We start from the raw sequence: 17,156 nt of genomic DNA, 5'->3' as shown, positions 1-17,156 counted from the left end.
TTATTATTATTATTATTATTATTATTATTATTATTATTATTATTATTATTTTATCCTCATCATTATCATTATTGTTGTTGTTTTTATTTTGTTATTATTATTTATTATTATTTGTAGTAGTAGTAGTATTAATATTATTATTATATTCTCATTATCGTCTCTTTTTCTGGGACTCCAGACCTTTGTCATGGTGATTTTGTAGCTTTGGTGCAAGACACTTGTCTGAATAAATAAATAAAAATGAAATGTAATCTCCACCATCGTCATCACTCATAATCATTATCGTCATGACATCATTATCATTATTAATATTATTATTAGACCTATTATTTAATTACTAATAACTAAACAACTTAACATATGTATTAATCACAAAACGTAATCACATCATTGCCATTATCATAATCATTGCGATTATCATTATCATAACAATATCATTATTAGGTCTATTACTTAATTACTTATAACTAAATAACTTAAAAAAAGCATTCGCACAACAATGAATTTCTTCTTGACAATCGGTAGCATTAGCAGGAGGTAAATAATTAATACTATACGGATCAATATTGTTACTGACGACAGCGGAAACACTTTGATTAGACGTGTTCTGAGTTTGATTTCATATGTATAAATTAGGTGCCTTCATCTATCATACTTGGAAATGGAAGTACTATTCATTTATTATTAAGAATTTTAATAAACGTATGAAAAATCCGCAGTTCGCTATTAAGCCTTAGGACCGCAGCATGCAGTTAGTCCGGCCTGCCAGTTGCCATACTCAAACGTACTGATAGAGAATAATTCAGCTATATCGTACTGCCGAATTGGAGTAGAGCTACTTTGCCTATCGTATTAAGTTTAACTTACCTCACAAAATATTTTTGAATGTTCTGGAAAACACGGTAGTATACGATCTACGGAATTGCCAGAAAGAATAAATCATGCGCCATCGATAATGGACAGCGTAGCATACATTACTAGGTCTACGGTTACCTTGAAAAGAAAAAAATATAATGTGCTAATAACGATCAGGGGGTTAAACTGCACAAAAGCTATTTGCGTAACAAGAGCTGTGTGTATCACCAATGGCAACAGTACTTTCTTTGCTAAGCTCTACGACAGCGTGACTGTTTCAGTATTAGTAGGCGCGTCTCATTTCAGACTGGATCAGATAAACAAATAGTATTTTTTAAGTCTGGATGAGTATTATTTACAAGTTATTATATGATTAGGCTTAGGTCGGTAAGCATTTCCAATCAATAAAATAAAAAGGAGTAAAATAGTGAATTTAATTACAGTACAAAAAACAGAAATGCATGCTTTCAGTATACACAGTATGTTTAAAATAAGTACAGATACAAATTCATGTTTTTTTCTATTTTTGAATTTTAGCTAAATTAATTTGCATGCGGAGGTGTGACAAAAAATGTAAACAAGTTATCAGTATTTGATTTAACATGATTCATAGGCCTATTAAAGTAAACAAAATAAATTTAAAAAAAAAATGATCGGCCTAATTAGTAAAAACTTATGGGCATACTATGGCCCCGGACTAGTTCTAACAAAATTAAATGACTTCTCCCTAGTTAATTAAGTGACGAATTTAACCCAGATGCGTTATTCTAATTTTAATAAACAGTTACTATAAAATACTACTAATCAGTAAACTGGCCCGAAACACCCCCACCCCCCTGGGTAGGGGGGGGGGACCTGTGGCCTAGACTAGGCCTAGAGAACTAGGCCTTAGTGCAAGATTAAGTTGAATAATTTCATTTCATTTATTTCGTCACTTCATATAAAACACAATATTCAAAAAACAATACAAAAAGCCAGAAAAATGTTTTCAGGAGGTAGACCGGATGGCCAATAGAAACATCAATCAATTTTTATGTGGCTCTCCAGCCCCCGTCCAACAAAATAAAAGACAAATAATTATGTACACACATAACATTATATAAAATATAGATAGGACTAGGTCTAACCATAAAATATTTTTAACAATTAAAATTTACAGAAAGCAGGGAGGATCCAGAAGCCCCTTTGATGCCTGCCGATTTTTTTTTTCCAACAAAAATTGAATACAAAACGAAATGATTATTGGACACACCTGCTAATTGCTGAAATACAAATTACTTCGGCCTATTATTAAGTAAATTGTATTTTATCGTTGAATTTAGGCATAGGATAACATTCCCAGCTAAACATTTGTTTTATTACCTCTCCCAAGGAGGTTCGTGTTCACTGTCTATCGCCGCGGACTGTCTGTCTGTATTAGCAAGTTACGCAAAACTAACTAAAGAATGGATGTCATACAAAATTACAATTTAGTGGAATTGGTACATGAAATATTAACACATGGCGGAGGAGGCATGCTCTACTAAAGTGAGTGCTCTCGATGAACATCTGTGGTTTGCCTGGAAATAATACATAAAATGAAATATATAAACACTTACATAGCCAGAGTCACCTAGTTTAACTAGCTAGGCCCAGGCCTACCCTATGCATAGGGTACAGGCCTGATACACAGGCATAGGCCTAGTGATCATTCGGCCAACGATAACTTAAATGGAACGATGAATCTAATCGAAACGAAACATGTTCAAGTTAGTATGCGCGCAATAACTCGCATACGTTCCAAGTTTCCACGCAGCGCTGCATACGCGTTGTGGACACGTTTCAATGCGATTACTAATAATCGCGTGGTTGTTACCACCTTACCACCCAGTACTGTACCGTGCAATGACTAAATAAAAAATGTTGGATTGGGGGTAGTAAGATCATAAGAAAAGGAAACAAAGTGTACGAAACGTAAAGGAAAGGAAAGATAAAGAGCAATGGAATATATTTATATTACATTAAGGAACAAATCATTTGATATACGTTTTCTCGAGTTCTATAAATTTATCACAAAATATTGGAACGATCAACTGATTACACAATTATTTAGGCATATTATTCCTTGATAAAGAAATTATTCAATAATATCAATATACTTTCTACAAAGTTTCTAGGGTTATATTAGTGTACGTACTTAAGAAATCCGAATTTTATCATGTTAACTTTATTATTTACAAGACAAATTAATACCAATGCAATTACAACATCTGTTTAATTAGAATCCATATTCTTCCTATATATATATATATATATATATATATATATATATATATATTTCGTCATTGAATAAAAATCACAATTTCCATTCAATCCGGTGTTAGCTTTTTTTTTTTATTTCGTCTTGTACTGGCCTCCTGCGACATAAATATATTTTTGCTGTGAAGTCCACTTTTCGGCTTTTCTGCTTATCACAAACACAAACGCTTATTAAAGGCAATATTTATGTACAAATACCAAACAAATTTACTGCCTACATTTACTGCCTTTCATTATTTAATACTCATGAATCAACATAATTCCCATACTAGAAATAAAAGAAACACAGTCCCAATTTTGAATTTATATTATTACATATAAGACCTACATATTATTATTATTATTATATTTATTATTATTGTTATTATTAACCTGGCTCTGGCGCGGACATTTGGGAAGGGGCAGTGACTAACTGCATGCTCGTTGGTGGGAAAGTCCAATCGAATGTGGGAAAGACTGGTCTGGCGTACCTTAACCAGTCCAGTTGCAAAAACACTTCCAGAAACAACAAAATAGATGTGTTGTATTAAACCCAAGTATTAACATAATTCCTTCTGTTATAGAACTACCTAAACGAAAAGTCTTATGTTTAAGGTGAAATTTAGTGTAAACATAGAAAATCGAAAGACACAAAAAACACCAATATATCTAAGCCCTGTCCACACTATCAAATTTTATTTGACAAAAAAGATTTGACATGCCTAAATATGGTCATGATGACATCACATCATGACCATATATAGGCACGTCTTGACTATATATGGGCATACTACAGATATTTGTCACAGAAAATGTGATAACCTGGGACAGAGCTTAACAATTAAACTAGTGCAGTTTAAACCATGTCTAAATTTTCTAACATCTAAACTACTTGTAGACTCGTCAAACATCTCAGTGTCCAGGAGCAATTCCAGTGAAATGCAGTATTAGCAAATCTTTTTTAAAGCCTTGTCCACACTATCAAATTTGATGTGACAAATAAATGTGATATGTCCATTTCTGGGTGCAATATGACATCATCATGCCCATATATGGTCACATCACACAAATTTGTCACATAAAATGTGATAGTGTGGACAGAGCTTAAAGCCTGGTCCACACTCAAATTTTATGTGACAAATAAATTTGATATGTCCATATTTGGGTGCAATATGATATCATCATGCCCATATATGGGCACATCACACAAATTTGTCACATAAAATGTGATAGTGTGGACAGCGCTTAAAGCCTGGTCCACACTATCAAATTTTATGTGACAAATAAATGTGATGTGTCCATTTCTGGGTGTAATATGTCACAAATTTGCACATACCCTGTGGTAGTGTGAACGTTATTTAAGTCTCAAAATTTAGTATCACAAAGATCCATTCTGAAACTTGTCATAGCCAAAATCAGCATCAGATTTCAACTCTTCAGTTGATGGCCAAATGACATGCTCCCAAGGCAGATTTTTTAAAGAATAAAATAGTTAAATAACCTCTCATATTTTAATTCTATCTCAATTACGGTATATGAAAACTCTATTTTCAATATCAAATCACATTAAAATGAAAACCAAGTTTACCTCAACAGTCTATTTTTTAAAAGGACATTACTGTACACATTTTTTCATTAATTATGTGTACTATTACAGTTAAGAATTTTTGTTAAATTCATCATAATATAAGATTATGGCAGAAATAATTGGAATGTAATATTCCAATGGTATTCTACATCAAGGGTTGTTAGATGTTAAATTTAACAAAACTTACATACATACATACAACTTTGGTTTATCCATAAAATACACTAAAATGACTATATAAACAGGAATGATTATTCCAATAATATCAAACAACACCATAATATAAAAAAAACCAGTAGCAATGTTTCTAAGACCACTGAATTATCCAATCACCTTTTATCAAATAAATATAAACATTTTTGTAGACTAGTATTCTAGAATAGAAATGTTCAATATTTCATAATAAATGCCTCGGTCATAGAGAAAATAGAATTATTTTCTCTATGGTATAACAGAAGCAGAAATGAGAATCAGTTATGTATTTTGCATTTTTGTGCATATTAAACATACTTTTAATTTTAACAGTATTTTAAAATTTCCATGTAAACACGGTCTAAAATTTATGGCCTCTTTCCCACTATAGTAATATTATTATTCACAGAAACTGAAACCACAATTGGTATTATTGAAGAAACTAATAATGTATGACGCAGAATACAGATAAGAAATCCTTTACAAATGAAGTTCAATTCGATTAAGTTGCGTATTTGTGCAATCTTCCATAGTTACATAAACAAGCAATTTATATATATAACTATGATTTTTTTTCCCTTAGTAGAGACTCTCTTTCACAACACGTGATTATGGAACAGTTTGCATCTCACTCAAGGGCATGTACAGTAGCAACTGCAGTAAGAACATAATCTAAGCATTAAGCCAAACTGATAAATTAGTAAAAATATCAAATGCAATTACTGTGTTATCATTTTGTAGAGCAATTATTGTAATTGTGTAAAGCAAATTTTTTACAAAGATTTTGTAAATTTATATAAAAAGACAAAAACAGAGTCAGATGACAAAGTCAGTCAAAATAAAGCACTGCAAAGTCAGATGGCTTGGCCATGTTATGAGGATGCCCAATGAAAGAATTCCAAAAGTCGTTCTGAAATGGACACCAACAGGAAAACTGAAAGAAGGTCGTCCACATGGAGGCGTACCATCAACAAAGAATTGAAAGAAATGGGTCAGTCATGGAACAGTGCTCAGCATTTGCAAAAAATCAGATGAGATGGAAAGACCTTGTTGAGATCTTATGTCTTTCATTGGGGATGAAGAATTGTTCTCGGATCAAATCAGATGGTTGTCTTGGAAACATGTTGGCCAATCCACATTAGTGATTGTTGTTGTTCTGCTGCTGTTCAAAGAACATAAAATCCTGAAAAAAAATTAATTAATAAAAATTAAATTACATTAAAAAACATATTTATAACAAACATACAAATGCTAAATAGGCGAAACAAACATGACAGCTGGCTTATCTTTACGCAACAAAATGTGGCTAAGGCAAACCAAACCAGTCACTCCTCACAAATGAGGCATGTTGTGGCAAAATGGCTAAGTCGTAGGAATATTAAAAAAATTGAAATTCAAGTTGTTGGCATTTGCAGATACTTGAGTATGTAACCTTTAAAGTAAGGGGTCAGTCACTGAAATTGGACATTTCAAGCCTTACTTTTTGGGAAGTGAAAGTAGGCATACACAGTGGCGGATCTAAGGGGAGGGGGGGTGTGAATAGGGTGGCTAGCCACCCCCTTCATTTACCATGAAAAACAAAATAATGGTCACTTATCTTGTTTGTGTGCTTTTCATGTACTCTGTCTGGTAAAACATTCTATTTTAAGCTTACTTCTTTTCAGATGCCACCTAAGATTGTCTAGCAGTTTACTAATTAAAAAAAATCTCAAATGTGAGGGGATGCCCCTCCCAAAACCACCCCACCCCCTGCTTGTGCCTTCTTGCCTCCCACTATCAACTCCCCCATTGCTAAATCCTAGATGCACCACTGCTACAACACTCCTAGTGTCAAGACCAGCGTTCTGCAAACTTTTTACTTCACAGCATATTTTTGATTCCAGGCACCAAGTCACGGCTCAGCAGCCCAGCCATGCCGGGGACCAACATACCAGATCCTGGCAAGAACTTTTGATCATGAAGCCTCCCTGTATATACAATATTTTGACATCATTATCTGTTCTCCCAGTGATAAAATTTCATTTTATACAAATTAAATATTATTTTATTAAATCAATAATACCGTACATTTGTGATTCCCCCACCCCCGACAATTGTTGATTGTTTTTTTTTTCTACCATGATTCAACCAAACACGGTTCAGCCACACATGTCATAGCTTTCTCCTTCTTCCAAAAACGTTTTCGCACACTCCAGTTACTCCGCAACTTAAAAAGACTACCTTACTATACAGGTATTATGTTTTATTATAGTATCTACATGGGCATTCGGTTATCAAGAAATGTTTGGTGTTGTTTACTGTAGAGATCTTTCTAGGACAGTCTTATATTTATTTTTATCTTTAGCTCATGACTCATCCCATCATTCCTCCATACCGGATTTACTCGATCTTCAGGGTTAATACTAGATGATAACATAGTGTCTAGCTCCCGAGGGGGCATAGACACAAAAACCGCTTATAACTCAAATATCACACATCATATGGCACTTTAGCAGCGTGTGCAAGCGACGCATTCGCTGTAACAATGAAACAGCTTTATTAAAAACTATTTTTTCCATGATGAAACGTCTCTTTGTTATTTTATTTTATTTTTTTTTCAATTTCCAGACGGCTTCGCGGCCCTTCAAAAATGTTTCGCGGCCCAAATTATGGCCGCGGACCATAGTTTGCGGAATGTCGGTCAAGATAAACATTATTTTGAGTAATTGCTGTCCAAAGTTATTTGTGCATACAGCATTGTATAGAATTAACTACCAAAATATTGTTAAATAAATGATTTGTTGACCATTTCCATAACTAAGACTTTGGGACATGATTAAAGACATTATACTTCGATCTATAATGAAAAAAAGAGTAGAACTTTATTTTAGAATTTTTTGTAATTTTTTTAGCTCCCATAAATAATCAATACTGGCCTGTGCGACAACTTAACCATTTTGCCATGACATGAATCAAATCTTGTTTCAGAGATCTTGGCCAAAACATGTTGCAATATCAACATTTTCGAAATCTATTTTACTGCACTAAACTAACCTTGTTGTTATTTTGCCCATTTTCGACATTAAAACAGCATTTTGTAATGATTTTGTTATGGTCTGTCTGAGAACTTCATCACGAAATGTTGGATTTAGAGTAAATGATTCCTTTTTTATAAGTTTTATGTTACTGTTTAATGCTGTACTATTAACTAAAAATTGATTTCATCTTTTTGTAAGGAGTGACTGGTTGGCTTGTCTTTCAACAAATAGAAGCCACAGATGTGCCAGCGTGTCACAACAGTGCTAGGACTGTGCATGTTCATATCGCATTATGTTTCAAAGCAAAATCAGGAAAAAATTTTAAAACATTTAAAGAACTACATTAAAATTTAAATGTGAAACTGACACTTTTTTTGAAAAATAGAAATATTAAATTCATTTCCTTTTTTTAAAGACTGTTAGAGCATTGGGTACACCTGTGGATCATGTTGGTGGTTACATTTCAACAGTGAAGGCCCAACAGGAAATACATTTTTTGTGGGCTTTCGCAGTTTAAAATACACATATATTTGATACACAAAAAACAACACTATTACGGAATGAGATCTTACAATGAGGAAAACTGCTCCAATCATAGTGGCTTTGACTTTCACATCCAGATCCATTGGGAATTCCACTCCGAAATTGTCTGCGTTGGTGTACATTTCCTTGACAAAACCACTCCACTGCTTTGAGACCTTGCCGACTTCTTCGATTCCATTAGGATTATACACCTTTGGGAAAGAAATTAAGCACACACTTAAAGGTAGAGTGAGCAAATTCATGCATTCTTCAGAGTTTGTTCCGTCTTCTTATTACCATCTTGCATTGTGCAAAGTTTGAAACCAATCAGACTCACCAAACTTTATTTATTGTGGTAACTAGCCTAAATATACCAGATTAGTGAAATATTAATTATGAAAATGAGCAATTAACATATTCACACACGTACCAAAAAGCATAGGCTCGTCTTCTTATTACCATCTTGCATTCTGCTAAGTTTGAAACCAATCAGACTTACCAAACTTTAGATATTGTGGTAACAAACAAATTACCAACTACGACAATGACAATGACGACATGAAGAACAAAGGCAAAAACAATGGCCTCCCCGGAGCAGTGCTCCTTTGGGGAGGCTAATTAGCTGGAGTCAGTTGGTGTACATTTCCTTGACAAAACCACTCCACTGCTTTGAGACCTTGCCGACTTCTTCGATTCCATTAGGATTATACACCTTTGGGAAAGAAATTAAGCACACACTTAAAGGTAGAGTGAGCAAATTCATGCATTCTTCAGAGTTTGTTCCGTCTTCTTATTACCATCTTGCATTGTGCAAAGTTTGAAACCAATCAGACTCACCAAACTTTATTTATTGTGGTAACTAGCCTAAATATACCAGATTAGTGAAATATTAATTATGAAAATGAGCAATTAACATATTCACACACGTACCAAAAAGCATAGGCTCGTCTTCTTATTACCATCTTGCATTCTGCTAAGTTTGAAACCAATCAGACTTACCAAACTTTAGATATTGTGGTAACAAACAAATTACCAACTACGACAATGACAATGACGACATGACGAACAAAGGCAAAAACAATGGCCTCCCCGGAGCAGCGCTCCTTTGGGGCGGCTAATTAGCTGGAGTCAGTTACAAAAAGTCCAAGATTAAAAACTTTTGAAAATTCTGCCCCATAATGGGTATGGGGCTTAAGCTCCCCCTCCCCTCCAGGAAATATAATTTCCAAAATGCTCATAAATGCATTCAGAATCTGCAATTTTTCCTTAAGAATAATTTTCAGGTTCTCTACAAGAATCTTTTCACACTATCATGAGCTTGCAGTGTTTAGGCTTCCTTGATCTCAACCAAAACCGCTAAAATGACATATTTACAAATTTCTTTTATATACCATATACAGTATACCAAACAGCTAGTTGGTATACCATGATACAGTATTTTCAGTACTGTAGATGGAGAATTTTCTGTAAGAATAGGCATACAAAGGTCACAATAATATATATATATATATATATATTATTTACAATAGGTATTACATTTGTGCATGAGTTTTTGGTCCTTATGCATGAGACAGACCCCACATGTGGTAGGTCTGCAGTTATGACTACTGGTATGTAGTGATCAGTACAAACCTTAAACTCCTGGTCCCATGTACAGCAAACTCCCTGACAGATACAACATGGTCCGAGAATCTTCAGCAAACATTGTCTGTTCGAGTCCATTATTTCATATGAAGGTTTCCAAGCACTACCACTGCAAAAAACAGACAATTTTTTTTTTATTGATAATTCAAATGGTATGGCTAGTAGGTAGCTGTGAGAGCAGCTAGCTCAGTCGGCTAATCTGGTGGTAGCCACTGTGTGTGCGCTGAACCGTGGAGATCTCTAGGTTCCCTGATTCAATTCCCACCACTGCCCTCCTTGTGTTTCAACTAGAGGGCTGATATGCAAGTTCAGAATTAAGCGCACCGTATTTCCGATGAGATGTACAGTAGGTCCCCGTGCAAAATGACCCATGTGCACGTTGAAGAAAGCAGCACACTCCTCGGAAGAGAGTAGGGGATTGTCTCCCGGTGTACTGCCCAATCATCACCAGAAGGACCCCACTGGAAATAAGTCTTCTTCAGACCTTCATGGGTCAATGGTATTTACACTGAATAAATCCATCCATCCATAGCCATCAAACATTATTACCAATTAGTCCTTATTAATTTTTAAACTATTGATGAGCTTCAGATGGTGTAGGAGATTTGTATACCTTTGGTCAACTTATTGTTTGGCAATCCAACCCAACACAGTAGAATTAGCTCATTTTAGAGGCAAATGGAGGAGAGGGGGAGGGGGGTTAAACAGGCTTAAGCCCACTAAAATGTTAACAAAATGACCATGGAATTACAGCCTACAGTAAATAAAATCATTGATAAAAGAGATCAAAAACAATTAGTTTATCAACCACACAAACACGATGCGGGGACCATTCTCAAATTATGTGGCTGAGTTATGTGTTCCTACATCCCTGTATTTATAATATAACAAACATCAAAATTAAAAAAAAAAAAAAGACTGATCTCTTACACTTGACGAACGTATCCAACGACTTGTCCAACAGGAGCCTCGACAACCACTTCTAGACCGCAGCAGTCAATGTCAGCGCACCAACAACACCCAGCACAGCACTTGAACTCACGCGATACACGCATCACTTCCTGTAATAGACCACCATTTTGATAATATATGACTGGACAGAATTAAAAAAAGTATGTTTGTACATGTACACTTGTTCTGGCACATGGGAAGGAAGGAACCTTAAAAAAAAGGTCTGGCAGTAAACGTATTAAAACAATGGCTCAGAAAAATTATATTCAAATTTCTGAGAGTGCCATTTCCGGCCATCTACATGTGCCATAACCATAAATGATACTACCTGAGCCCCAACCATCCTGGGGCTGATATGGTCTAGATCCACCATCTGCGAAAGCCTCCCCAGTCCACTCTAAACATATGTACAAGCATTTCTAAACAAAAAATCTCAAACACCAACCCAAACCCATTCCCCAGTTCATACATCGCAAGGCCTCTACCCAGATTTTTTTTCTCTGGATCTGCCCCTTGATAATGAGTTAGATGATGATGATGACTAGGTCAATTATTATGATGATGAGAGTGGTGATGATGATGAATACAGAACATACAGAACATAAATTAATCACTTTATCACAAAAATAATATATTAACCTGTAGCAATTTCAATTAAAATTGTTAATGGTCGTAGCATAATTCAAACATTAAAAAGAAATAAAACTCATTCAAACATTTAATTAAAATAACTAGTTATTATTACATATGAAACATTTGTGCAAATTTCCACATCTGCCTGCTGTACCTGTAGCAATTCCAATTAAAATTGTCAATGGTCGTAGCATGGACCTATTCTATGGTCGTAGCACAATTCAAACATTAAAACATTAAAAAAAAAACCGTCAAACATTTAATTAAAATAACTAGTTATTATTACATAAGAATTATTTGTGCAAATTTCCACATCTGCCTCAATTTATGCAGAGATAATTATGTTGAGGTAAACACAAACCTGGTTAGTATTATCAACGATGTGCATGATAAATCCACGAGATGGTCCACAGCACTGGCGCTCACAGGTCTCAGATTCTGGAGAGAAATTATAACAAAATGGAAGAATCTCTGCAAATATTGACAATTTAAAAAAAAAAAAAAAATATACTGATATGTTTGTGTACTCGATTTTATTTTATAATTGACCATACCGCGATCCCCTCACTATGCTTCGTACGTTGCATGGCAAAATAAAATATTATACAACACCTGTATATATTCTATTAATTTGATTGGTTGAAAATAGGCCATGTGAGATTGATTTAAAATGACTATTCTATGGTTATTTAGGTACAGTCAACGATCGTTGAATCGTTGATCGTTATAGAAGCGGTTGGCTACGACTCTCAACCTTGAGATCAGGGGTTCGAAACCAAGTCGCTAATGTCCTTAGGCAAGACACTTTATCTACGTTTGTCTCCCTCTACCCAGGTTTATAAATGGGTACCGGCATATGCTGGGAAGGTAAAACAGACTGCAGCAAACACCTCACAGTCTGGCTTAAAGAAAGAGAGACGGACACTCCGGCCCGCTTAAGGTTTCGAACCTTTGCCTTTTACGTTGAATAGTATTTTTTCATCTCGATGGCGACAAAAATCTAAAATGCAACGTGAGCGAGAAAAATTATGCTAGCGCATCTAGGCCGTCCGTAACGACGTTACAAACCACACGTACCAGTCAACAAGGAGTTGGTCATTCAGTACACTCACTCCGCAGATAAAATGGCAGGTCCATTTTTACTTTTGAGCGAGGGTTTGGAGGAATTACTGGAAGAAATTGATGCCGAATCAACGAAAAAGGCAATAAAATATGCAGTTAACCGTATAGAGAATTTTGCCAGCTTCAGTGGTGAGGATGAGTCTATCTTATTAGCAAACTTATCGATTCCTAGGTAATGTATTCAAAGAAAAGTGCTACATGGAGGCGATGTATAAAGGAGGTGTTGTACAAAACAAATAATGAATGTTTCTCATTCGTACAATGGGGTACAGTAGCATATATCATTCAGTGGAAGATAGGATGTTTTATTCAACTCGTCTACGCCTCGTTGAATAGAACATCCAATATTTCACCTCATGAAATATTCTACCCTATTGTACTCATAAACATTCACTATTTGTATACTATTGAATGATTTCAAAACAGGCACTCAAGACTCATTCTACAAATACACATAGTATAGTCATAGACTGAAATTTTCCAGAAAAATCAATTACCTTCAAACGCATAGTAAACTTGTTGGCCCAAACTGTTCTTAAGCTGGTAGCGATTCTCGGTCTCCCAATTGGTGAAAGCTGGCAAAAATTGTATTATAAAGTTATTTACTCGATTGGTACAGTACTACTGTACAAAACTGCGTAAGCTATGTAGTTAGCATTAACTACTACACAAAGGAGGCATCATTGTTTGCTACTGTAAACAAGCAACTAAAAGAGTTTTATGGATGTTGCAAACTAGGTGAAGAGGCTAAGAAGAGATTTTGTAAATTTTTACAGCACTATTGATAAACTGCTGCTGTGCAAGGATTACCAGTCACATAATACACCATTTTCTTTTTTAAATAAATTTTGTGGAGCCAAAAGTATGCAGTGATATAGGAATAAGAACACAGCGGGTGGTTACAAGTGTTTTTTAATGACAGTTTGTTATATACTTTACTCCAAAATACAAATAAATTTGTTTCTCGATAAGTTACAGATAGATTTTAACCTTAATTTTTTAAAAGCAATCAAGCTCAGAATATTTTCTAGGATAAAATATAAAATACATCTTAACTACAAATTATGCTATAAATAAAACTATATTCTGTAACAATACCCTCAATCTATCATACAATTCCAATATAATGCAATTTTAGCTAGTGATCTCAATCTGTGTAATTCATTTTAATAACATATTTAATTTTAGCTCTTTAAATTCAATATATGTTTAATTGTACCAATAAAGTAAATTTTGAACAGCCTTCGTATCCCTTCAGTTTTAACAGCAGAAACCAAAGAACTAGTACTGTAAGCACCATATATATCAGAGTGCATACAATCGATCAAAATATATACTCATTAAGAAATTGACAAATACCATCATACATAGCGTTATAGTAATACAAAAAAAAAAAAAAAACATTTCATACAAGTTACAACACTAATCACATAGCTCAAACCGTTTAATTATAGTTTTGTCCTTTCCAAAATTAGCATTTTACAATCATAATAATTACAGTAAACTGTATTGCTTAATTTGCAATGATGACTAAAACTGGGTACTCAATGCAGCCGACGGGATTCTGAAGAGAACGCAATGCCACAACGCATGCACAACGATTCGTTTTTTAATGACAATCCGTTTGGACTGAAAACGACAATCCTATAGTTCTGGTGGTGGAACAAGTCTTCTCGGATAAGGACTATAAACCGTAGGCCCAGTGTACACAAATGCTCATGTGCACTTTAAAGAACCCAGTACATCTTTCGAGATGAGTAGGGGGTTACCACGGTGTACTGGTTCACTCGGCCCCTGTCGTGGACAGATGAAAGTGCGCCGGTTTACTGGCTGAAGAGGACATGAAGTGACCCTCAGGGGAGGAGAAAGTTATTGAAAACATCTAGTCCCAAGCGCATGAAGACCTTGTTTATTTGTGCTATATAAATCCATCTATTATTATTATTTATTATCAGGTGTTGCGTCGTATATCGCTCACTGGGAACGTATTTGGATTTTTCGGCCAACGGTCGTACAACTGTCGTACAGCGCAGAGAGTGCACAGCTTCATACCTTCAAGAAGCTCAACAACTTGGTGCACCAGTATCTGGTCCACTTGGGTCAGGTACTCAAGTCCAGGGGGACAATTTGCTGTTGCTTCTGGCTTAGCCATCCACTGAGCAACAGCTGAGCCTGGTTGAGCTCCAATCTAGTGAAAAAAATGAATTTATACAAAATCTAATAGCTTTCTTTTACAGCAAGAAAAGCTGGCATACAGTTACAGTTGATGAAACAAACCACACTGTATTATTGATAATAAGTTACCAATAAATAAACAATAATAAATACATTTTAATAAACAAATGAGCAGCATTGAATTCCAATTAAAAGTGGCAATACCTCACATTGTTGGTTCTATATGGACAAATTTATCAGTAAAAATTTTTCAATTGAGAGAACACCGAGCAGATACAATTCTTTAGAATAAATTAATTATATACTCAGCGGAGGTCCAAAATTTTTCGTTAAAGGGCACTAACAAAAAAATTATTACAGTTTAAATCACCTACCTGAGCACACCCTGGGAGTATGGTCCCACGTGATGTGGGTGTAGTTGATAAACATTTTTTTGTTTAAGTCATGGATGCCTTTTTTTTTAAGGCATGACATGCCTCAAATACTCTTTTTGAGATCTTATATTCTATAATAATATGGTAATCATTCATATTAATAACATGACCTAATGATGAACCACTCCAACAATGATGACCCTCTGCCACCAAATTTGAGGTCCCAACCATATCGTCTCGAATTGAAGCCCCCTCTCTAGTTTGCAAAATTAGCCTCGAAAAGAAGTCCATCTCGAAAAGAGGCCCATGTGCTTCTTTTCAAGATAGCATCTATGACTTCTTTTCGAGATAGTACAGTACATACGCTGTACATGATTTTCAGAAAACAGAATAAATGAAATACAAGCTTGATTTATAAAGTAGTTTAGGTAATTTAGTGCTAGTTATATACACTCCATGATACAAATTGATGATAATAGTGGCCTTCTTTATTGTTTTATAGTACAAAATCACAAAATTACAGCATTCATTTTGAGAAGAAGCCCACCTCTTTACTTTCCAAAGTAGCCTCAAAAAGGAGCCCATCTCGAAAAAAGCCCATCAAAAGTTCACAAAACAAAGAAGCCCAGGGCTTCACTTCTAGCTTTTACGGTAGTTTTCGAAAATGCCATAGATTTTTAAAAGCAAACAGAAATATTATTTATTTTGGACCTAGTAGTAGGTGCAAACTGCATCATCTAGTACAAAGTATCACATACCACTGGCTGTGCTCCATAGCCTGGCTGGGCAGGTCCATAGCCTGGTTGAGGTGGTCCATAGCCTGGTTGTGGTGGTCCGTAGCCTGGTTGAGGTGGTCCGTAGCCTGGTTGAGGTGGTCCATAGCCTGGTTGTGGTGGTCCATAACCTGGTTGTGGTGGTCCATAACCTGGTTGAGGAGGAACGTAGCCTGGTAGAGGTCTAGGAACAGCAGCTGGATCTTGACTCATATTTTTTTAGGTCAGTATCAAAGGACCAGGAGAGATGGTTCAGTAGGCTATAACTGTTAATATCACTATGTTTTTAATAGGTAAAATAATTATTTTTTAGTAATAATTTTTAATTAAAAATTTCTTTTATTTTTTAGATAAATTAAAATAATTATTTTTCAGTTCAACAGTTATTGTTGGAAAGCATCATTGGTACTTAAAATTTTTATGGGATGGTGGGGACACATTAATGCACAGAAAGAGTGCCTTGCCCAAGGGCACAATGTAGTAAAAAGACTAAACCTTGACCTCAAGTTTAAAGGTTTAGAACTCTAAAGGCTGCAGTACCAATTACAGATTTACATAATAATATCTATATCAATATAAAATTATATGCCATGAAATATGTAAAATGACAAATGAAACCAAAGGACAATGAGAAAGGAGCATAGCATTAAAATCTAGTACATTCTAACAATATTCTTTGCCAGATATGATGCAATGCTAGGTTTTTTTACTGGCTGTACTGTAAGTAGACGGTAGTGGCTATCGGCACTGCCGCAGTGCCAAAAAAAAGCTGCTGTTTTCTATCGGCACTGCCGCAGTGCCAAAAAGCCACTGCCGCAGTGCCAAAAAGTTGCTGTTTTCTATCGGCACTGTCACAGTGCGAAAAGCTGCTGTTATTTAATCGAATCGATGTCTTTATCGATAGATGACCTTGGTGTAATTCATAATTCATAATTTTATTTCACTCAAAACGTAATGAGACTGGCAAAAACATGTCTCTGTACAATATGCCTACCAGAGAAACAATGATAATGTTAATGGCAAAGACATAATA

General features: G+C 35.1%; 2 protein-coding genes across 4 annotated transcripts in view; both read right to left on the bottom strand.

Annotated features, from left to right (window-relative positions):
* LOC117100382 overlaps positions 1-2,472 on the bottom strand; it is a 4,371-nt gene extending 1,899 nt beyond the window's left edge. Inside the window, exons 1-2 of the mRNA XM_033240048.1 lie at positions 2,454-2,472; positions 868-993 (exon numbers count right to left, since the gene is read on the bottom strand). The gene's annotated coding sequence lies outside the window, so the exon portion shown is untranslated. The remainder of the gene's footprint in view (positions 1-867; positions 994-2,453) is intronic.
* A 3,388-nt stretch (positions 2,473-5,860) lies between these two features.
* LOC117100380 (phospholipid scramblase 2-like) overlaps positions 5,861-17,156 on the bottom strand; it is a 25,106-nt gene continuing 13,810 nt past the window's right edge. The window contains exons 2-9 of one of the 3 annotated variants that reach the window (XM_033240043.1): positions 16,109-16,401; positions 14,854-14,989; positions 13,299-13,376; positions 12,041-12,117; positions 11,026-11,156; positions 10,084-10,204; positions 8,502-8,663; positions 5,861-6,095 (exon numbers count right to left, since the gene is read on the bottom strand). In XM_033240043.1, the coding sequence (XP_033095934.1) occupies positions 6,051-6,095; positions 8,502-8,663; positions 10,084-10,204; positions 11,026-11,156; positions 12,041-12,117; positions 13,299-13,376; positions 14,854-14,989; positions 16,109-16,336 (978 nt within the window). In that variant the 5' untranslated portion in view covers positions 16,337-16,401 and the 3' untranslated portion in view covers positions 5,861-6,050. Of the gene's footprint in view, positions 6,096-8,501; positions 8,664-9,067; positions 9,164-10,083; positions 10,205-11,025; positions 11,157-12,040; positions 12,118-13,298; positions 13,377-14,853; positions 14,990-16,108; positions 16,402-17,156 lie in introns of those variants that run through there. The other 2 variants (XM_033240044.1, XM_033240045.1) reach the window with 2 other exon arrangements.

Source organism: Anneissia japonica, unplaced genomic scaffold (genome assembly GCF_011630105.1).
Source record: "Anneissia japonica isolate Jap-2015-1 unplaced genomic scaffold, ASM1163010v1 scaffold284729_len43978_cov133, whole genome shotgun sequence".
In the NCBI taxonomy this organism is placed as follows: domain Eukaryota; kingdom Metazoa; phylum Echinodermata; class Crinoidea; order Comatulida; family Comatulidae; genus Anneissia; species Anneissia japonica.
The sequence above is the reverse complement of the archived record's forward strand: the minus strand, read 5'-3'. Positions and strand labels throughout refer to the sequence as shown.